Here is a 23,926-nt window from a genome sequence, read left to right as displayed (position 1 = left end):
CAGTGCTGCAAGATAGCAATGCTAACCACTTTGCCACCATTATAAATGGATGGATAGCTTAGTTATCTTTCTAGTTCACAGGTTTGCATGCATAATTTAATTTTGAAAGCCACTGAGACATCAGGTACTACTGTTGTATTTATGAAAAAGAAACAAAACAAAAAACATACTAACAACTGTGCCATCCTACTCCTTAGTTAATACATTTTATTATTCATAAACAGTTAACATTGTTAGCAAAATATTTTGAATTATATTTAACCCTATTTTTTCTTTAGTTTTGTATTTAACTTATTATATGATAGTCAGACTTAATGTATATTTGAACAATGAAAATATATTTTTACAAGATTTTACATTAAGCACTTAAAATTAATATGGTTAATAATAGTAAACTGTAACATGCTGTAACAAGATTGGTTAAACTGCGAAGAAAATGCTTTCAGAGAAAATGTTTCAGGTGTGAAGAACATAGATCTCCAATGCAATTTCAACCAAACCTGTTCCCACACACCCTGCCCCCACTACCATTAGAATAAACACAAAGCACTCAAATCTTTCGAGCTAATGATCAGGTGACCCGAGAGAGAGCGAGAGAAACACCAAGGGGTGCGGAACTATTTACATGGAAAACGGGTGATCTCCCCAGACTGTCCGCCTGTTTCACTGTTACCTGGATACCTCTTTATTTAGAACTCACTAACACTGATTTTTAGTTTAGAAGGATTCAAGTAGGGTTTTAGATGAAAGGCAGCGACCTTAATCAAGCCCAAATCATAATTGAACCCATTCAGAGCCTACATTACATTTTAGCGTTTCATTCTGAGCAGAAGACCCTCACACCTGAAGAAGTTAGAAATCTCGCCTGCTTCTACTTTACAACCGGAGTGCTGGCTGTGACGAATTAAACCGGTTTTACAGGTTTCAATCACAGACCATGTGACATGGGAGTCAGGAAACTAACACACAGTGCCACCGGATTCGATAACGCTATAAAAACACTATAAAATAATGTGACTTGGCACAGAACAAGTTTACAGCACAGTACAATAATAAATGCTGACCATGACTTTAGAAGCATAAATTGCCTTACACTCAATTTAAACACAAGCTGTCTTTAGCCCTCTAAGCTGGTTCATACAGAAATGTAGAGATCCAGGCTCAGAACACACAGCTTCTTTAGCGAATACATATGCAGGACAACTAGAGAAGACGTTTTACAGAGGATGGATTTTTAGAAACATCCCATCAGTGACATCACTGAAGTCAACTCCTAGGTACTGTAACTGTCGTGTGGATAGTTTCACAAGAATCAGACAAAGGTTTAAGCATCGCTTGTTCTAGATAAAACTGCAAAAAAAAAACAACAACCTATAATGTACTTCTTTGCAGCTCTGTTTGCCCAAATCATATATTCACAATGTGAAATCTAGAAAATAATATTACGTAACCAAAATCTGCAATATGGAAACAGAACCTGTGTAATTGTTGATAGATGATGTACTTGTAACATTTTTTCAAGACGAACTACAACATTTAAAAAATGACTTGTATGTACTTGATATCTCTAATCAATCCACGGGTCCCAGCACAAAACGAAACTAAAACGCGTACCGTTTCGCGCTTCTTATTAGTTGCTCAAAAGTAATTTGACCGGATGAAATGCATAATATAAACCTAGAAACATATACGTGAGTAGTACTTAAGCACTGTAGTATCGGTGTTAAGACATACCTCTCAAATACTGTAAATCAAGTTAAAAATATCTCAAGACCGATTCTGGTCATAATGAAACCATGTTTTGTGTATGTTTTCTTTAAAGTACCGAGACCAGCCATATACTGTATGTTTATGTTCCAAAATTAATACCGTTTATGGCCTTCACACGCGTTGCAGTATGCTCCTATTCTTTTTATGCTCAGCTACTAAGATTTCCCTTCAGTGGTAAAATTAGATATGAATATTCAATACTTAAACGGGCACAGTTAAGACATTAAAATACATATACATACTGTATACAGTACAGTTTGCATACGGTAATATGTTTATGTTACGCGATTAAAAAATAAATAAATAAAAATGAAAAGTCCAACACCAGCTGGATTCAAACACACAACCTGCCAGTTAGTAGTCACGCACCTAGACCAGTAGGCTACAAGAAAGCTCGCATGAACAGGCAGGGGAAACAGCCCTACACAGCCCTGTCGCAGCACACGAATTCTTTAGATACGCGATTCCATATTATATTAGCAGAAAAGCTTAAAACTACCACTTTTTCACACGCTATTTCACATGCTAGTTAAATACTTCGATGCTTAAAATCGTTAGGGATAAATGGAATACCGGTGTGTATGTTTCCTTTAAAGTGCCGATTCCTGGAATCTGACTGGCTGATACCCCTCTGAAGTGGTTCCATAAAATCTGGTATACGGAAAAGAAAGCGTTGATAAATACAAGTGTCTTTTAATACACTCTTTGCTGTGCTCTTGAGGATCCTTGTGATATTTTAAGCTCTAGTTGAATGATAGGTGTCGCATTTTAAATCATTTTCGTAGTTAGAAATTATGAAACGCCCTGTTAAAAGCAAGGAAGTTTTTATGGCCGTTGAAGTAAAACAAAATGCCTGACAAAGTATGACTTGGACAGATTCCAAGTGCTTGTACAAATGTGCTAAAGAAATTATACTTTGAGTATACAGCTTGTCCAAAGTCATCCATTATTAATACTATTAGTAATATCTTCAGTAAAGGCTTTGATGCATAAATATTTCTGATAAAGGTAGGTTGTGTACTTTTTTCCAACTGAGCAATCTTGCTTTCATAAAATATACCAACATTTTAATGACTAATGATTAACATGGTGTAATACACAGTTCAAAATTAAAGGCTCAAATGCTGTACATGAGAGGTTAAGCTCCCCCTGGCAGTTTTACAAGGCGACGCCGGATAGTTAGCCACGTGACACACGTGAACTGCGTGATACCGCGACACGCCTACCGGGGTATGCCGCGAAATACCTCACCCATTTTGAATGGCTGCATCTGTACATACTGTATACAGTACAGTTTGCATACGGTAATATGTTTATGTTCCTAAATCAATCTCTTTTATGAGCATGTGAAAGGCATGGTGAATCGATTGTCAAAAATTACTGTACTTTGCATGATTGGAAACAAATGCGTGATTGCGAAATGCTGTGGTGTTACTTTTACAAAGACGGTCAATGAAAAAAAGAATGTTGACCAGGGCAATACTTTGAGTTTACACTTACAGCTTGTCCAAGGTCATTCATTATTAATACTATTAGTAATATCTTCGTTAAAGACTTTGATGGCGACAGCTCAAACATGAGAGGTTGAGCTTTATTAGCTCCACCTTGCGGAAATTCCGGATACTATTATTTTGCTTGTCGTATTATAGGAGAATTTACGGTAACTAGTGGTATTTACCGGTAACTCGCGGTATTTACCGGTAACTTGCGGTAGACTGTGTACAGCGTACCGGAAAATAATCTGGTATCGCCCGCACATTTTGAATGGCTGCATCTGTATTTACATGAGCAGGGTCAGTGGCTGGTCATCGTGCTGACCCTCAGACTCTCCCCGGCTACAACTCCCAGCCTGCCTCGTGGTACCCTGAGTGTCTAGGTGCGCTTCCTCCTCACCACCGGGAGAGGGAGCTACAATATTAAACACAGTTGAACACAACACCAGGAATGAGTTTAACTTCACTTTTTACTTGAAGAGCAGGTCTGTCGCCTTCTTCTAGCTTTATTGCTCTGGGGAGTGCCTCACAATTACCATACTAAAAAGTGAGCAAGGGAGTGTGTTAAAACTACCTCTCATGACACAGTCCCTCTGAGGACAGAGAATTGTCCACATGAAATGTCAAAACTGCAGGACAGAAGACAAGACTGACACGGAGCCCAGGTTTCTGTCCGTGAAGAAAAAAAATACTGCCCCTGGGTTCTGTTTAGGATTTTGGGCTTTCATATGAAGGAAAGCAGAGCTTTCACTGGCCCATTACCGAAGTTTATTGGGAAATAAAATAAAGAAAAAGCTAGAAAAGAAGAGTGGACACAGTGTGTCCACACCACACTTTTCCCTGGATCACGATCAGAGATCAAATAAAACTTCTCTCACATTAAACAAACCACCCCATACGAACATTAAATATGAATATAGTAATGTATCCCTGTCTAGGGGAGCCAGGTATTAGACTGGCTGTAGCTGCTCACAGACACAGCGCTACCTACAAACTACAACTCCCATAAACACCTTGAGTCACTTCCTGACTGTGTCACAGTCCCTATTCTTCCTGGCTGTGGTGACGTCATAAGGTCCCTCCCCATTCTGACAGCTTCACAGTCACCGGCGCGCAAGAGAGACTCACACGGGATTTCTTTTTTAAAAGTTTATTTTCTCAAAAAAAAAACATGGGAGGGTTTCCAGAGATATTTACAAGTCAGGAATACAGCAGACCAGTAGCGAAGTATATCTCCCTCTCTCGTATATGTTATTTTTCCATTTAAATGTTTTTTTTATTATAACGCATTTAAACACGACACAACATCATCGTTTCTAATATTACAATTATATTTATGACATCATCTCACTAACTGCCATTAAACCCGTCTCCCAGTATGAGCAGTGGGACAGAGAGCTGGGAGAGAGTCAGCCTGTGATCATGAGTCAGTGACGGGTTTAATCTCCACACTGACAGCAGGCAGCAGCTCAAGGTCTTTATCTGAATCCCCAGTCCAGAAGACAGGATATATCTTCTCCCCCTGAGTGAAGACCATGTCAGTGAAAGTGTAGAGATGAGCTCTGGACTCCACTGTGTAAAATGAGACCTTCCTCTCCTCAATATCCACACACACCCCCAGCTTCCTGGGCCGCAGACCGAGGGGGAGAGGGGTCTCAGGGTCAGTGAGAGCAGAGAAAGGGTGAGAGCCCAGACACCAGTAGCCCTGCTGGGGAGAAAACCTGAACCCCCCTTTCCTTTCTGCAGACTCTCTGGTCACTCCTATTCTCCACCAGTCATTCACCTCCACCTCCCAGTAGTGTCTCCCTGAGGTGAAGGCCTCCCTGCTCACAACACAGCGCCTGTAATCAAATCTGTGAGGATTGTCAGAGAGACTCTTCCACTGTCCCCATCTCACTCTCTTCCCATCCTCAGACAGGCCGAGCTGACACTGAGCTGTATCAGGGTTCAGAGTCACAGCAGCTGGGGAAAAAAACAGCAAACATCACAAAAGGCTCCTGCCGATTACAGTCCAACTCAACTCCATTAGACTGTGAAATGTCTTTGTCCCCAAATACACAGAGAGAGAAAAACAAGTCAATTACTAATGACTTCTCTTCCCTGCCAGAGAAACGACATATTCTGACATTGTTTCACTAAGTATTACACATGGGAGTGATCCCCAATATCTTCTAAATACAAACATTAAACATTTGTTTTCATAGCGATGAAACGTTATTTTTTTAAACGACATTATTAATAAACACAGGACCAACCGGACTGCAGGAGAAATTACAGCATGACCACTTGCTTTCAAACACTTCAAAACCCACCACAACGACCTGTATACTGCAAGAAACTGGACAGCCTGTCTGTTAAACCGGGTTATTTCAAATCCCAGTTCAGCAGCTCGTTCATCTTCTCTAAGACCATTTTTCTGATGACGCAGAATAAAAAAGTGCTAAATTCAAAGACTGCATAATACTTGTTTGTTACAGAAAAAAAATTCAATGGAAAAAGCAAAACCTTGCTGAAATAAAGGACTTCACACTTACTTTGAACATGTGAAGAAATATCCAAAGTAATTATGAATATAATTCAAATTAAACTAGAAATAACAATAATAATTATATCTGATAGGAGACAGTAGGAGCAGTATTAATTCTTAATACTTAATACTGAATAAATACTCTCCCTTTGTCTGTCTGTCAATTTAGTGAAAATCAAAGAGATTCCACTCAGGTCTTATTTTCTTTTTTTACTCCTGGAGTCTAGAAAGGCTGACGCAGCTACCCACATGAATTTATAAAAACCTGCAAAATGCTAATTTGTTACAGAAAAAAAACATAATGGAAAGAACAAAACCTTGTGAAATAGAAGAAAACCCACCACACTTACTTTGAAAATGTCAAGAAATATCCAAAATATTCAATGTTTAACCAGAAATAACATATCCAGAAACCCGGAGAGAAACAGAGGCGCTCACCCTGACTGCTGAGTCGTGCTCAGCTGTTTGCCTCTCTGATAGGACACACCAGCTGTCAATCAGTGAGCTCTGACCACTGCGAGATGGGGGGTGAGGCTTATACATGTTCAGTGTGAATGTGGGGTTTTAATCGCTCTTTCGCTGATCTGCCAGTCAATCAAGTGACGATGAAAGAGACTTTTATCAGCTGTTATTTTTTTACTACTGTAGCCTAGAAAGAATGACACAGATACCTGCATAAACTTATAAAAACACCTGACTCATTTCTAGACAGAACCCCATTAGATCTGTGATGCCCTGTGATGCCCTCTCCTGGACAAGAGTGGAAACTGCAGCCTGATCCCTGTTGCCATCATAACAACACCTTCCACTGATATTTCACACTTGTTCTGTGTAGAAGAGGACACAGTGTCAAACACTGACTTATTCCACAGGAGAGTCTATCAGTCTGGAAACACAGACAACCTCTAGACCTGTTTGAAATGAGGACCCCAATATCACAGGCGAACACCCCAATACACACTCACTCTGTATGTATTGCTCTGGAAAAGCAAAGCAAAAGAGGGAAGAACACCAAACAAGATGAATAAGGCCACTAACTGTACAAAAAGAAAAACAATCCTAACAATGGAGAAAAACATAAAAATAATCCTTATATTGCAAAAAAACCCTCAACTGACTTCCAAGGACTTAGCAACAGCTTTAAAGCCCTTTAAGAGAGATAGTGCTTCTCTTGTGCCTTCATTCAATCCTGACCAGACCTGCCTTCACTCCCCTTTTATACACTGCAGGGCTGTATAGACTGTTACACATACTGAGATTGGGGAGCATATGGGGAAAAACATTCATGCCCAGATGAAAATAAACTTTTCTTATTTGATACATCCTCCTGTAAATCTGGATATATAAAAACAGAAAAATAGGGTTTGTTGTATGTTCTGCTTTTTGGCCCAGTCTTACAAGACTTACGGTAATCAGGAAAAAGGTCACTGCTGTTAGGAGACATATGGTAGTTAAACAGGTACATGCAGCAGAAATTGCCCCCAGGTACCAGGGATGCTTTACAGGGATTCCGATCTAGTTTATGTCATTTTCACATAGGAAATTCATTTTTAAACCTGGAGTGGGAGGATATTTTTTAAGCCCAGAGTAAGAGAGAGAGAGACAGAGGACAACAAGCTGCAGGAGAGCCCAGAGAAAGAGAGAGACAGACAGAGGACAACAAGCTGCAGGAGAGCCCAAATATATTTATGTGAAGAGAGTCTTGCAACATCATTTTTATCTAGTCTGTAACAGTGTTGTTTCATAGAATTTGGACAGCTTTTTTGTTATGAGTGGCTCAATTCCTCATTCCTCCTGATATTCCACAGTTATTCCTAAATCCAGTGTCACTGGCTCTGCCACATTCAGCCTGTAGACCCTCAGTCAGGAGTGAGCAGAGACCAGAGCACATGGCCTTCAGGGAAAATTAGTTTTCTTCACTGTCAGCCCCTTCATCAGGAGAGACTCATACTGAACATTAAACTGAAACACATTGGGAAAAATGTTCCTCACACTTTCAGCTCAGAGGAAGAGATAACTACTGGCCATTAGACTGAAACACAGTGTGGAGACAGAAATACCCACATTGAAGCTTGGATTGATCTTCACAGAATCCCATTTAGATTTCGTGTAGGATGTTGCAGAAACACAAGACTGAAATACATCCACTTCAGTGTACACACCCAGAACAACAATCTCAAACTACAAAGAGATTCTGAGACTAAATGCAATAACGAAGGAAAGCAAGCTTAATATCTTCATACCACAGGCCCCTCTGTTATCAAGAGCAGACAGCCCTACCTGCAGCACTGCAGATCCACCTCCATTCTGAAACACAGAGACACATCACTGTTAATCACAGCCACACACCTGAACACAGAGACACAGACACTGTTAATCACAGTCACACACTGGAACACAGAGATTCAGACACTGTTAATCACAGACATACACTGGAACACAGAGATTCAGACACTGTTAATCACAGACATACACTGGAACACAGAGATACAGACACTGTTAATCACAGACACACACTGGAACACAGAGATACAGACACTGTTAATCACAGTCACACACTGGTAATAATATGTCTGTCAGTCAGCAGAGTTTCACACAGTGTACATACGTGATTTAGGGATAGGAGCTCGCTTCACAGCATCTGCAGAGAGAGTAGATCTTTATTGTATTAAAAACCTTTATAGCTTCTTACCTGTTATTATAGCAGAGTTTATACTACAGTCTGCAGTCAGTTCATTTCAGGATCCCCAGTGTAGCGGCGAGGCTTATTAATAAGAAAGAATTAAGTGTTCTGAGCCTTCCCAAATGAGGCCCCATTTCTCTGTTCATCTCTGTGGTGCAGCCACAGAGAAACTATTCATGCAGGCTGATTTAAGATGTTTTCTTTTGATAAGAAACAAGCTCCCAAAGGGGGATGCACTTAGCTAAGCCTGGCTATCATGATCAATGGTCATCCATTGGCGCCTATCTGTCTAGGGAGTGCCAGTTGGACATCTGGACTGCATTACTAAGTGTCAGGAGTAAGTGACTCATATCTCACCTTGATCAACCAATCAGGGACTGGTAGGGCCGAGTAACCCACGTGGGACTCTGATGCCCATGGAACTTAAGATTCAGTAAGATTCTGGAGAGGATTCTGTGGACTGTTCTAAAGGGAATTCAAAGGAGAATTCCAGGGCAGGACAGCCCAGGAGCAGAAGGCTCCCAAGGGCAGGACATTCTCGCAGCGCACCTCCTGACCATCCTGAGACTCAGCCCGGACAACCACGGAACGGCCAGTGTGTCCGAGTGCCAGAACTTTCCTTTGTTCTAAGAGTCTAGAGTGGAGGTTGCCAGAGAGTAACTGTTTCTTTGTGCCCACAGGAGATCTGAATCCCCAGAAATTGGATGAGTATTCAACTTCAATGCATTACAGCTTGAGAATTCAATTGTTGTCCCAACCAGTTGATATCAATTTTATTCCTAAGAGTTATGTACTTGTTTTGAGTATCTAATGTAGAAGTTATAACCAAGTTCATTTACGAAATGGTATAAATGAATGATATACTGAACGTATGTCCTCTTGATATGTGTAACACTTTGTAACTGATTGAATATATACCTTTTGTATTCTGATAACCCTCTCGATAAGATCTGTTAGGTTTATATGCATATTCTATGTATTAATAAATGTATCCTCGTGTATTAGTACCTGTGTGTGCGCGTTGTTTGAGTTATGTCGCATGGTTGGACTCTAAAGCCATCAAAGAATCAACTTTGTGATTTACTGCTACAATTAATAATTGTCTCAGTAAATGCCCAAACCCTACAGAACTGATGCCTTCAGAGAGCCACTACATTACATTTTGGCTATGATTACATATTTGGCGTCCCTGAGCCGGTTTTCTTACACCAGTCTCCACTGCAGTGTGGATCAAAGTGTCAGTGAGTGTGAGCAGCAGTGGCTGTAAGACTGGAGTCTCACTCAATAAGACTGAGCAGCACAAGGCAATAAGAGACACAGACACATCACAGGACACCCTGGAGTCTGATCCTTGTGCCATTGAGAGATGAGAAATAAACACAGTCTGCTGTCCATAGCACTGAGTATTGACAGGTCTCACACTGACTGAGTGACCTGTACCCACAGTGACCAGTATCACTGACTAAGTGACCTTTACCCACAGTGACCATTATCACTGACTTAGTGACCTGTACCCACAGTGACCAGTATCACTGACTGAGTGACCTGTACCCACAGTGACCAGAATCACTGACTGAGTGTCCTGTACCCACAGTGACCAGTATCACTCACTGAATGACCTGTACCCACAGTGACCAGTATCACTGACTGAGTGACCTGTACCCACAGTGACCAGTATCACTGACTGAGTGACCTGTACCCACAGTGACCAGTATTTCTGACTGAATGACCTGTACCCACAAAACTCCTTATCCTCAGTGTCTGTTTTGACTGTGACTGAATTTCAATGTTATTCATTTCTTAATGTTGTGTTTAAGGGGATGAATATTCAGAAAACCTTCTAATGTACCTGAATTCCAGCTCCAGTACATCTGTATTTGGTGTACTTGGGAAAGTTATACACAATAGATTTTGGCTGGGAACAGTTTTTTTTGCATATTATCAGCCTAGAGCTTTAGAAAACATGATACACCAGAGAGTTTAAGAACTACATTGATCACTTGTTGGCTTTAAGGGTACATCACACAGACCATAGAACACTTACCCAGTTCTCTCTTAAGTAAGGGGTTCACTGCAAATAATAAAGACATTCAATGGATAGTTTAGCATGTGGAACAAGATTGAAAAATAATCTAATATTTCACACAATCCCAAAATACAAAATAGTCCAAGGACTGAAAGAAAAATGCTTCTGTAAATTGACAAAAAAATATATGAAAAAACATTAAAAGAAAATCAAAACTGCATTTTGAATGTGGACTTGTCTTGAATCTTAGACGTAGTGGGCTTTAAAGAGTCTGTTATTTCAAATTACAGTGCATACAGTAAAGTCTTAAAATTGCACAATTTACTTACCTTGTGATGCCAATAGTGTCTCCTGCTCTGTAAGAAACAGACAATCAGTAACGCTGATACAGGCCTTTGCACTGGCACAGGTATTTAAAGACTCCCTCTATAATATAATATAATATAATATAATATAATATAATATAATATAATATAATATAATATAATATAATATAATGAGACATGATTCAGATTCCCGTAGTGTCTCTCCATTCTGAAAACCAGACAGCAGAGGTCCTGCATTGACTGCAGTCTAGAGTTCTGTCTTCAGTGTGTGGAACAGAAACACTGCCACACTCTAAACAGCTCTTCAGAGCTGATCAGTACAACACAGGTCACTGAACAGAAAGAGCCCCAGTCCTGAGGAACAGCTTCTCTCCTCAGCTCACACTGTCTCTCTCTCTCTCTCTTTCTCTCTCTCTCTCTCTCTCTCTGGCACAAGCTGAGTGAGGTTCTCTAGAGCTTCCAGAGTGGGCTCACTGAGACAGAACAAACCACAGCAGGGATCTTCTCTACTGGGCTCACTGGTAGGGATGAACATGTGTGCAGCTCATGAGATGTTTGTATTTGGCTTTAGAGAATTAATACATTTACAATGCATTACAAGTAAAGGTTGTTTCTTAAGGATAGTATCTAAGAGAACATCAGTTGCATTAACAGTGGCTGAGTTCCACAAAGTGCTCAATATAACTACTGAAATATAGTGTGGATTTGGCCAAGTGTTTGAGTGTTTCCACAGGAACACTGAACACATTCTGTTCTGAAATCAACATAACCACTAACCCACTCTTCTCCAAGGGGTAAGAGAAATTATGGAGCCCAGCAGGAAGATTCTGGATGTGCTGGGCTGCTGTGGGTTTCTATCACAGCTGAAAAGTTCAGATGTTCACTGTTGTCCATATATGCTGATGAAACAACTCCTGACAGCGTTAAGACTGACTCACCCCCACTGGATAAAAGCTCACAGTGAGACTCACCTGAAGAGAGAGAGCTGCTTTAACACTAGAGAGGCTGGTTCTGTAACTGCTAGGATGGCTGTTGTGGGCCGGCACTGGCTCTGACTGATAGGAATACTATAGATCTCCCAGCACAGCACTTTCTGAGAAGATGATCTCCTGGGGTCTTCAGTTCTAGACATGGTGTCTGTACACTGACTCCTCTTATCAAGAGTTTGGTGTCTTGTGCTGCTCATACATTGTCAAATAGTGGGATTTAAAACCGAACCTAGCACACACATACAGTATCTATAATGAGCACATACTGTCCATTCTTCTCCATTGGATCACCAGAAGTACTGATGCTGCTACAGTAACAGCTGCTGTTAGGAAGAGAGTCACCATCCATCCAGAGGGAGCAGGGAAAAAGTCTCCTGGAAAACAGGACAGGAATATTATCCCAAAGAAGCATTAATGTGTTAGGTGTTAATGAAATCTAACATACAGTAAGTGAAAGAAAAAATCATTTGGATTTGAATTTGAATTTCAATCTATATCTATTGAATTTGCAAAGGCCTTTATCAACAGTTTTAAATGTTTCACACTCATACTTTTTGGTTTGGTTTGTGAAACATTTTTAAAATCTGAAGACGGAAGGGCTTCAGAGACAGATTGCTGAATTGCTCGGTTGACACGCCAGGTACAGTAGGGTCAGGGTTAGCATTCCCATACTACTTAGATTATTATTACGCTCAGCGCTGGATTTTGGGACCTAAGTCAGCTTTCTCCAAGTTCTTTTCAGAGACTGTTGGCTGCCTGGACAGTGCAGTGCAGACAAAAATTGTAAGAAAACATTATTGAATCTAATAAATTTGCAATCTGTCAGGTCCCAAAACAATTGCATCAATCTAATATGATTTGATTATCGTATTTCAGGAAATATATTAGATCTTATATGTTACAAAAACATATAAAATACATAGCCTAACTACCATTTAAAATGTAATGTGGCTTACAGACTTTGTTTTGGAAAAAAAAATATTAATGGAAAATTAGTATGTGAATATCCACAGATGTCCACATCATCTACAATGTTGCTTCCTTTCATCTAAATTGCCTAGAATAGATAATCTAGATGCCAGTATTTACCCCACTGTTTTAAGAGCAATAATTAAAATTATATAAAAAGTCTTATCAGTGGTGTATGGAAGCCCGTTTCCACCAGGGAGTAAAAAAAAAACACGCTATGGTATCTCGCAATTGGGACTTAGTATCTCAGAATTAAGACTTAGTTTCTCAGAATTATGACTTTATATCTCACAATTTCAACTTTTAATCTCACATTTGTGACTTCGAAATAGCCCACATTTCATTGTCTGTCCTTTTGTTATTGTAATGGATTCCGGTTCTAGGGCTTGTGTCCTCGCTGCTCCCACCCTGAGCATTACAGAACAGAGTAAATATGAAGCCTTGAGCGATGATAATAAGCTCCTAGTGCAGGTTGTGCTCAGTGTCCCAGGTGTGTTAAATCCTGGGTGTGTGTTATGAGCTATACCTCAGCTGTGTTGCAGGTGAGCTCCAGTATTCATGTTTAATACTCACTGGCTATGTGGAGCTGAGATCCCCAGTCTGGCTCAGGAAGAGCACTTCTCACCAGGCAGGAGAAGATGTTGGACTCCTGTTTGACTGAGATGTAGCTGCTGACAATGAGGAGCCCCTGACTGTCTGTGTCCACTGTGGGGGGCTGTGATGTCACCCCGTTTCCATCCCTGTCTGTCCAGATCACTGCAGGTTGAGGGAACCAGCCCTCTGATCTGCACAGCAGCTGGGCCTGATCTCCTCCAGGGGAGTGGAGAGACACTGACACAGCTGCCAATATTGAAATAAAAGTCACATTCTGCAAACTGGAGTGAGATATAATAATATAATCTGTGTTCTAGAGTGACTCAACAAGTAAAGGTGAATTTATTCTTTTTGGGAAAACATGACAATGTTCTGAGTTTCAGAGTGAACACAATTCAAGAGAAGGTTTTGGTTTTCCACTTTTACTTTTAGAAAGTGTCACTTTCAACCATCACTATGATCTGAGATGTTTGTCATGTGATTTGTCACTGCTGGGATCATAGTCAGACAGGTTTCTTATTAATGTCAACTTTGTCAGACTATGTTTGAAGTGCTCCTCAGTGGAAGTTACCTTTACCATTACATACTGTATAGCATCTATCAGTGATATTCAATACATTCACATTGTCATGGACTTGTTATCATACAAATGTTTTATAGAATTGCTATTATGCAGCACAACAATTATTTTGTGGAAAATGATTAATTACATTTTAAACACTCACCTCTAACAGACAGGTCAATAACAGTGTTATCATCCATGACATCAGACAGGACCATACATCTGTACTTTCCGTGATCAGAGCGAGTGATGTTTCTCAGTGTTAAAGACACGTTGCCTCTGGAGAGCTCATTGGAGGAAAGCTTTACCCTTCCCTTGTAGGCTGGGTCCTGTGTGTCAGAGTTACACTTGCGGTTCTGGTACAGACACACTGGGGCTGTATGATCTTCTCTAAACCACCTGATATCAAGGTCCTCTGCGCTGATGCTGGGTAAGAGGTAACAGGGCAGGACAGCATCTTCACCAGGGGACACAACTACAGGAGCAGCTGGACCAACAACCTGTAACACCTCTGAAAGAGAAAGAGCATACAGACTGAGCCTCCCCTTCTACACAGGTGCTCACAGTGTGAGCTGGTACAGCACTGTCTCAGGAGCAGCCTACACTGACCCCAGTAATGGTGAGGATTTAGTGATGTTTTAGTTTTAACTCATTTGGATTGATTGGAAACCCTCCTGTTGTCCTGTCTCATTATGAAGCAAACCTACCAGTCTGGGTTAGCCCTTTGAGTAATGTCACTAAGTTTATATTTAGGGATGTTATCGCTTCATTGGTTTGGCTTTGTTTAAAAGTGTATAAACTGTGTACACTGGAGGTTGCGGCAGTCAGGTATGAATACTAAATTCCTGTCAGTCAAATGTATTAAGTGGTCAGGTTAATAACATTATTATTGTTAGTTGTGAGTCAAAATAAGTATAATTATCATATTAAATAGTAAAATACATGTTATGGTAAATTTGAATCCTTAAACTCTGTGAAGTTGCTCCCTCACAAACAACACAATGAAACCCCCCACATTCATTAGTTCTGCATTTGTACCAGTTTGTGTTGTTGAAGCAGCATTTGTTCGTTCTCAAGATATTGTTTAGCGCCTTGTTTTTTCATGAGTGTGACATCACTCAGCCCCCCTACAGCAGGGCAGGAGAAGCAAACCAGCCTCATTCCTGCTCTCTTTGTGCCAGCTTGTGTGTTGAAAGTAGCTTTCAAGCTGATTTCATTCCCGAGATACAGAGTCTTATTTTTCAAGTCACCTGACTGCCTAGACAACGCCAGCTGTTTGCTTTCTCAGCCTGTCCAGAGGCAGGGGGATGTGAAATGACATCTGTCTGCAGTATCTTAATACACCACAAGAGCTGCCATTTTAGCCTCTTGAGAGGGAACTTTAGCAAACAATTGTACTTTCTAAGAAGAATGTAAGTAGCATGTCCTGATACCTCATAGCTGTGTCGATATTTTTGAAAACTGAAGATGTGAACTAAGGAGCTTCTCATTGTATCCTTATTAAATCATTATTGAATTCAAAAGACCTTTCTGTTAGCTGAGTTTTTAAAACTGAGTTTTTTTTGTCTAGTGCTCACTATTCTATTACTGAGAGACACCACTGAGAGACACAACCTATTCTGCTCTTTGTTAAGAGACCTAAACCAGAATGCTGAATGTAAGGACCGATTCTATAAAACATCTGTAAATGGTTTGCAGTGAATGTTCTTGTAGTGCTATTGGTGATTATGGCTTTAGGGCTGTGAGTGTTCTTGTAGTGCTATTGGTGATTATGGCTTTAGGGCTGTGAGTGTTCTTGTACTGCTATTGACCATTTCTTTTATTTTATTCATATTGGTGAAGGAAATGATCTGAGCACCACAGGCCTAAGCTATCAGCTGTAGACTGGAGTTTAGCCTCTGCCTTAGACGTGTCCACAATCACTGTATCACCAGACTCTGTCCTGGGCTCCTCCAGTCATCTGTCTACAATGTGAGAAGAGCAGGACGAATGGCTGAGCCTTGAGCAGAGCTAGTGGAGATCAATGTCATTGTGCTGCTCTGCTGGTTGAATCTGACACATTGGGTGGAGCGATGGCTCTGTGGCTCAGGATCTGAGCCTGTGGCTGGAAGGTTGCTGGTTTGAATCCTCCGGCTGGCAAAGAAATTCTTCTCTGTATAAATGGCTGACCCTGTGCTCTGACCCCAAACTTCTCTCCCTGTCTGTGTGTTTCATGGAGAGCAAGTTGGGGTACAGTATGTGAAAAGACACATTCCTAATGCAAGAAATTGTATATGGCCAATAAAGTTATCTTACTTTATTGAGGTCTGTCTGTAAGGAAAGAAATAATCCAGAACATAAGCTGTGGTTTAACTCTCATGTTAACAGTTTCCCTACATGTTTTCCCATCATGAGGGGTTAAAACTGAATGATTCTGGTAACACTGCACAAGAATGTTTATTCAGACAGACACTATGTGCTTATTGAACAGTGATGTGTAAATCATACCATCTGTGTTTGGGGTACGTGTGTGTTTAGGTCTCACTGCATGTCTGCAGCACTTAGGAGACTGAATAGGTTTGTTCTCCCTGTGACTCCTTAAAAGTCATAAAGTCTGTTTATGCTGTTAGTTATTGTGAGGATTATCTCACAATGCCAGCACCCATAGCACCCTGCAACTCATGACTGGCAACCCACTGAAGCTCAGCAGGTGTGAGCCTGGTCGGTACCTGGATGAGAGACCTCCTGGGAAAAACTAAGGTTGCTGCTGGAAGAGGTGTTAGTGGGGCCAGCAGGGGGCACTCACCCTGTGGTCCATGTGGGTCCTGATGCCCCAGTATAGTGATGGGGACACTATACTGTAAATCAAGTGCTGTCCTTTGAATGAGATGTAAAACTGAGGTCCTGACTCTCTGTGGTCATTAGAAACCTGAGGGAATCTCTCAAAAAAAGTAGGGATGTAACCCCGGCATCCTGGCCAAATTTCTCATTAGCCCTTACCTATCATGGCCTCCTAATAATCTCCATCTATGAATTGGTTTCTCTTTTCTCCTCCCCAATGATAGCTGGTGTGTGGGGAGTGTACTGGCGCACTATGGCTGCTGTCGTATCATCCAGGTGGGGCTGCACACTGGTGTGGGTGGAGGGGATCCCCATTACCTGTAAAGCACTTTGAGTGGAGTGTCCAGAAAAGCACTACATAAGTGTAAGCAATTATTACTACCTGTGGACTGTCATCTGTGTGAGCTTAGAGCTTGAAGGGGACAGTGTGGATATTTGAGGCACATGGGAGAGTATTTTGGCTCTATGATCACTGAACAACTGGAGCTAAACCTGCAGACAATCCTGGACATTATCATGAACACAGTGGTTTAAAGAAGGAAACAAGAAGGACATGAGGAAGAAGGGGAGGAGTGTGGCAGAGACTGAAGGGGTTAAAGGGGAAGACATGTCTGATCCCTAAGGAACACCCTTGAACAGCTCCATGCCCATGAGGAATTCCAGTGGGCACACAGGAGGAGAGCCTTACCGAGACATGGTTAAATGTCTAAGGAGTGAGAAAAGGCCTTTTAAAAGTAAGCTCCAGACTCCCCTGTTTCATCCTGGGTGATTTTAACAATTGTAAGATGAATAAAGACCTGACTTCATATTGTCTGCTTGACCAGGGCACAGAAAACAGCCTCTGTTACAGTAATATAAAAACATGGCTAATGAAATGAGAGAGTCTCTCTTCACTGTACCTGATACTGAAGCAGAGGACTGGAGGAAAAGCAACAGAGTCACAGAGAGCCACTCTGAACTGTCAGACTTCATACTTGCAGTACAGAAACACTGAGATTAGTCAGACAGTATACCTGAAACAATGAAAGACTCTGTCATAATCTCTGATATACAGATGCAGCCATTCAAAATGGGTGAGGTATTTCGCGGCATACCCCGGTGGGCGTGTCGCGGTGTCACGCGGTATCACGTGGTGTCACGTATCATTTGACGCTCTGCCGGAAACTATCCGGCGTCACCTTGTAAAACCGCCAGGGGGAGCTTAACCTCTCATTTACAGCATTTGAGCCTTTAATTTTGAACTGTGTATTACAGCATGCTAATCATCAGTCATTAAAATGTTGGTATATTTTATGAAAGCAAGATTGCTCAGTTGGACAAAAGTACACAACCTACCTTTATCAGAAATATTTATGCATCAAAGCCTTTACTGAAGATATTACTAATAGTATTAATAATGGATGACTTTGGACAAGCTGTATACTTGGAAAAATACACACCGGTATTCCATTTCTCCCTAAACATTGTAAGCTTCGAAGTCTTTAACTAACGTGATACCGGAGTCAACAAGCATACTTTTAGAATTTGATTAAAAGGGAATATAATATGGAATCGCGTATCTCAAGAATTTAATAACGGTATGATTATATCCGTGTACTGCGGCAGGGCTGTATAGGGCTGTTTCGCCTGCCTGTTCATGTGAGCTGTCTTGTAGCCTACTGGTCTAGGTGCGTGACTACCAACTGGCAGGTTGTGTGTTTGAATCCAGCTGGTGCTGGACTTTTCATTTTTATTTATTTATTTTTTAATCGCGTAACATAAACATATTACCGTATGCAAACTGTACTGTATACAGTATGTATATGTATATTTAATGTCTTAACTGTGCCCGTTTAAGTATTGAATATTCATATCTAATTTTACCACTGAAGGGAAATCTTAGTAGCTGAGCATAAAAAAATAGGAGCATACTGTAACGCGTGTGAAGGCCATAAACAATATTAATTTTGGAACATAAACATACAGTATATGGCTGGTCTCGGTACTTTAAAGGAAACATACACGAAACATGGTTTCTTTATGACCAGAATCGGTCTTGAGATATTTTTAACTTGATTTACAGTATTTGAGAGGTATGTCTTAACACCGATACTACAGTGCTTAAGTACTGCTCACGTATATGTTTCAAGATTTATATTATGCATTTCATACGGTCAAATTACTTTTGAGCAACTAATAAGAAGCGCGAAACGGTATGCGTTTTAGTTTCGTTTTGTGCTGGGACCCGTGGATTGATTAGAGATATCAAGTACATACAAGTCATTTTTTAAATGTTGTAGTTCGTCTTGAAAAAATGTTACGAGTACATCATCTATCAACAATTACACAGGTTCTGTTTCCATATTGCGGATTTTGGTTACGTAATATTATTTTCTAGATTTCACGTTGTGAATATGATGGGATGTCTGATGGGATGTTTCTAAAAATCCATCCTCTGTAAAAAGTCTTCTCTAGTTGTCCTGCATATGTATTCGCTAATGAAGCTGTGTGTTCTGAGCCTGGATCTCTACATTTCTGTATGAACCAGCTTGGAGGGCTAAAGACAGCTTGTGTTTAAATTGAGTGTAAGGCAATTTATGCTTCTAAAGTCATAGTCAGCATTTATTTTTGTACTGTGTTCGGTGTTAAGACATACCTCTCAAATACTGTAAATCAAGTTAAAAATATCTCAAGACCGATTCTGGTCATAAAGAAACCATGTTTCGTGTATGTTTTCTTTAAAGTACCAAGACCAGCTATATACTGTATGTTTACGTTCCAAAATTAATATCATTTATGGCCTTCACACGCGTTACAGTATGCTCCTATTCTTTTTATGCTCAGCTACTAAGATTTCCCTTCAGTGGTAAAATTCAATATCTACAACGGGCACAGTAAAGACGTTTACAGTAAGTCTTTCTACAACAGACCAACGGACCACGAGTGCACCTGTCGGTCAACCAATCACGCACCGCGGTACCCCGTGTCATCTTACCTGCGGTACGTGTCTGTACCGCTCACTTTGAATGGCTGCATCTGTAAAGAAATAACCTGATTAATCAGAATTCATCTCAGAATTCAGAATTCAGATTAGTCAGAATTCAGGAATTTTCTCTGACTTGTAAGAATAACAATTAATGTTTGGTCACACTTCAACTTAGAAAAACAGAAACTGGAATGGGCCTAATCAATTACATTAAAAAATCAGTCAGATATAATCTACAGTAGGAAATAGAAAAAAGTCAAATATCTCAAATTTAGTATTTCAAATAATTAAACAAAAAAACCTTGATGTTGGTTTACATTTAAAAATCAACTCTGATAGGACAATATTCATCTCTAAAATAAACACTGTTGTAACAATTCAAATAGTAAGCTTTCATTGACACAGACACTCATACTGAATGATCCAGCTGTAGTACAACAGTGGGGAGTGTCTCTGCTTCAGTGCTGACCTGACTGTTCACTCACACACTGCTGGATCTGTTTGATCTCACTGTCACTCCAGCACACAGCAGCTTCAGTCCTGACCTGACTGTTCACTCACACACTGCTGTACCTGACTGATCTCACTGTCACTCCAGCACACAGCAGCTTCAGTGCTGACCTGACTGTTCACTCACACACTGCTGTAACCAACCTGATCGCACTGTCACTCCAGCACACAGCAGCTTCAGACTTTAAGTTGAATCTTCTTCAGCATATACAGTAGATCAACTCTTGGATCAGTGACTGTGTTGTCTCAGAGCTGGTCTGTAAGTATTATTATGTGCTGTAAGTATTATTATAAGACTTCATTAGGTGAAGTCTTTTATCCTGTTTAATCCTCCATCTTATTTACAGTAACTGCTGTTCACTGCTGCTGGGACAAAGTTCTCTTCCTTCTTTCACTTTACCTGAACATACCTGTTCTTTCAGCACAGACTCACCCAGCCTGCAGAGCAACATTCCCATTGAGCTGAGCCTGTGTCTGAGCAGTGAACAAGGGCAGGAGAGCAGGTGGAAACAGTCAGAGCTTGAATCTTGTTTATTGTTCCATTTCTGTCATTGAGTTTTAATTTGCCCAGAGAGGTATTGATCTATTTAGTATAATTAACGTTGTGTTTATTTTGTAAACAGTTGCAGTTGCAGAAACAGTACAGTGAGCAGGACAGGGACACTCAGAGCTGTGGTCTGAGCTCTTTTCCAGAGACAGTACAGCGAGCAGGACAGGGACACTCAGAGCTGTGGTCTGAGCTCTTTTCCAGAGGCAGTACAGCGAGCAGGACAGAGACACTCAGAGCTGTGGTCTGAGCTCTTTTCCAGAGACGGTGTGATGAGTCGCAGAGTCTCAGCCGTAATGTTTCCCTCAGACCTTTTCATTTGTGTTGTTTCCTTCTGATGAGACCTGTGTCTTGTGAACAGAGCATGAAGACAGTACAATTATAAGGAGAGAGGGACTGATCAGGGTGGTATTATTCAGTCTAGGTGTGTTGTTTTCATTCTTTACTGAACTCTGTTGATAGTCCTGAATATCTCTCCTGTCTGTCCGGTCAGTTTAAACATTTTTAGATAATGAGACTGAAGAAAAAGGTTTAATTTTACATACCAAAGATATTTTGAATCCAGGTGGGGCTGCATATTGGTGGTGGTGGAGGGGAGTCCCCATTACCTATAAAGCACTTTGAGTGGAGTGTCCAGAAAAGCACTATATAAGTGTAAGCAATTGCTGTATTATTATTATATTAATGGTGCACAATTAATAAACATTGATTTCAAAATTTTTTGCTGGATGTAAGACAAACATGTTTAAGTGGTGAATACTTGCACCTAGACAAATACACAGTACTCAAGACAACTCTAAATTTATAAAATACAATTCTACCAAACCTCGAGGATATCTACTCTGTTTGATGCCTCAAGAAGGCCAGGTCTATCCTCAGGGACCCCAGTCACCCTAACCACAATATGTTCTCTCTACTACCATCCAGAAAACGATGCCAGTATACAGACCAAGACCAACAGTTTTTGTAACAGCTTCTTCTCCCAGGCAACCACAGCAGATACCTGCAATTACCCAAACAGCTGCTGGCTCAGAACACACATGAAGAGTGCTAAATATCTCCTATCCTTTGTGTCACCTTCGCACAATCTGTAAACTGTACTTTAAATAGCAATTGAGTTGCTGTATCATTCTTAATCTAATCCCTATACATTTATGTCCTTCTTCACTTCTATCTAATTAAACCTTGATTGATTGATGGTGGTATTTTTCTTTTAACTGTTTAATCATTAACTTCTTAGACGTAAAACCGAGGTCCTGACTCTCTGGTAATTTAAAATCCCAGGGCGTTTCTCAAAAAGAGTAGGGGTGTAACCCAGGTGTCCAGGCCAAATTCCCAAAGAAGGGAATTAAGTGCAAGTGGAAGAAAGAGAGAGGAAGGAAGGAGAAGGGAGACAGGAAGAATCATCATTTCCATATTTTTTTCTCCATATTTGAGTGGTGGGAGACATCCGTCTTCTGTCCAGGTATTCTGAAAAGCTTCTCCCTCTTTGCCAGCTCAGTTAGTGGCTTCTCAAGCAGTGGTTTCTTTTCACTGTAAAGTGTCCTTTCATACACGGGAAACTTGTTGCTTACACTTCTCTTCTCCTGGCTCAGCTTATACAGACTGCTGCAGGAAGCACAGCTGCTGCCAGATCCTGTAGTTACTGTTTGCATTCCTGCAAAACCCTTTAGTTTATCCAGCTGAGATGTGCTACCCAGCAGTAAATGTCCAGCTAGTGTTTTGTCACTATTTAGCTTCAGGGAATTTGATGTCAACCAGAAGCTGAGTCATGCAAATAAAAGATAAGGGATGGAAGGGGGAGACCAGAATGGGAAGACATTTCAACATAGAGTAGATCTGAGTATCATCTGCATAACAGTGAAGGATTTCTGAGTAAACACTAGGCCAGATTGTTTGCTTAAGCATTCCAGGTGCCATCCATTTAGTTTCAGATTGCAAAGCTGAGGTGTGTACCATGGACAGCAGCATTTGAAGGAAACTGATCTGAGTGAGTTAATCCAAAGTACCAGTCAATGCAGTGTTTAGATTATTGACTAGGTCAGCTGTCCTGATAACCAGTCTTGTAAAAGAGGAGAACAAATTACAGCATTAAAGAAATCAGTGTGGTTCAGAGATTTTAGATTTCTAGATCAGATTGTGCATTTATATCTCACTAAAGAATGAGGGATACAGACAAAAATAATACAGATTTGTAATCAGAAATTTGTAGGTCATTTTCAAGAATATCAAAATTTTAGAGGCATTCTGGCCAGAACTGCAAACAGGATCACGTGTTTGACCAAAGGCATGAGTGGGAAAATTCACCAATTAAGAGAAATAAAAGCAGTCCACAGTGGAGAAAAACCAAAAGCAAATTTACAGTGCAAGGAGTCAATATGAATGTTAAAATCACCAAGCAACAGCACTGGACAGGCCATAGTGCTTAGTGTTGTCTGTAGTTCAGACAGTTGAATATAAAGACAGGCAGGACTTAGAAGGATGACAAGCAAGCAAAATTAACAGACTGGGGCCACAGAGCTTAAGTAAGGTACTCAAAGAAGGTACAGAATAAATAGAGAGCTCCTTGATTATAAGACCATCAGAGTGTGGTTTGCCTTCAGAAGTAGAACCTGGAGCTCTTATGGGCCGGTGCTGTCAAGTAAGCCGAACCCTATGCAATGCTTAGTACGGTTTTGAGAAACAAATCCAAAAGTAAAAAAAATCAGGATAAAGTGCGCGGAAAGAGTTTGCCATAGCAAAGTGCTCAGCAGGGTGAGTGACTCCGATACCAAGCGTCGGGCAGTGAAGAGGACAGGTGCGAGGGATTAATTAGATGATAAGATTAATTAGGTGCCATGGTCGTAACAGGAGGGACAGTTTGATTTTATAAAATAAGCTCATTTGGTTGTTGCAAGATCTCGGTTGTGCACAGAATGTCATCACATCTATCAGTGCATGAAATTGTCTCAAATTGAAGGACTCTCTTCATGGCATTACACAATATTTACATATCAGTTAGAAATTTGGAATGTTTCTTTTTGGAAATGAAGCCGTTCCAGATCCAGACCAGTCTCTGGAAAAGAGCTCAGACCACAGCTCTGAGTGTCCCTGTCCTGCTATCTGTACTGTCTCTGGAAAAGAGCTCAAGAAGTTAATGATTAAA

General features: G+C 40.6%; 1 protein-coding gene across 4 annotated transcripts; it reads right to left on the bottom strand.

The window, feature by feature from the left end:
* Positions 1-4,397: 4,397 nt before the first annotated feature.
* On the bottom strand, positions 4,398-20,732 carry LOC148663335 (butyrophilin subfamily 1 member A1-like). 4 transcript variants are annotated; one of them, XM_088631377.1, is made up of 11 exons: positions 20,379-20,730; positions 19,734-19,774; positions 17,659-17,772; positions 14,103-14,450; positions 13,357-13,623; positions 12,081-12,188; positions 10,829-10,855; positions 10,518-10,544; positions 8,399-8,431; positions 8,071-8,097; positions 4,398-5,225 (listed from the first exon to the last, which is right to left on the bottom strand). In XM_088631377.1, exons 3-11 carry the CDS (start codon positions 17,729-17,731, stop codon positions 4,684-4,686), a joined length of 1,452 nt encoding a protein of 483 aa, XP_088487503.1. In that variant the 5' UTR covers positions 17,732-17,772; positions 19,734-19,774; positions 20,379-20,730; the 3' UTR covers positions 4,398-4,683. The 4 variants fall into 4 exon arrangements, with proteins under 4 accessions (XP_088487503.1, XP_088487505.1, XP_088487504.1 ...); XM_088631379.1 differs by lacking the exon at positions 10,518-10,544 and having other exon boundaries at positions 20,379-20,732; XM_088631378.1 differs by lacking the exon at positions 19,734-19,774 and having other exon boundaries at positions 20,379-20,731.
* Positions 20,733-23,926: the final 3,194 nt, after the last annotated feature.

Source organism: Lepisosteus platostomus, chromosome 5 (genome assembly GCF_059453375.1).
Source record: "Lepisosteus platostomus isolate fLepPlt1 chromosome 5, fLepPlt1.hap1, whole genome shotgun sequence".
NCBI classification, from domain to species: Eukaryota; Metazoa; Chordata; class Actinopteri; order Semionotiformes; family Lepisosteidae; genus Lepisosteus; species Lepisosteus platostomus.
This window is presented reverse-complemented; position numbering and strand designations above follow the sequence as displayed.

What these genes read in the sequence shown, in the direction of transcription:
- LOC148663335 (XM_088631378.1), bottom strand. Translation starts at nt 17,731, where the DNA reads ATGAAGTCTGACAGTTCAGAGTGGCTCTCTGTGACTCTGTTGCTTTTC. An exon ending in ATCTCAGCTCCACATAGCCA is followed by an intron (nt 12,189 to 13,356) that starts GTGAGTATTAAA and finishes CCTGTTTTCCAG; the next exon opens with GAGACTTTTTCCCTGCTCCC. An exon ending in GTGGATCTGCAGTGCTGCAG is followed by an intron (nt 5,226 to 8,070) that starts GTAGGGCTGTCT and finishes TTTTTTCCCCAG; the next exon opens with CTGCTGTGACTCTGAACCCT.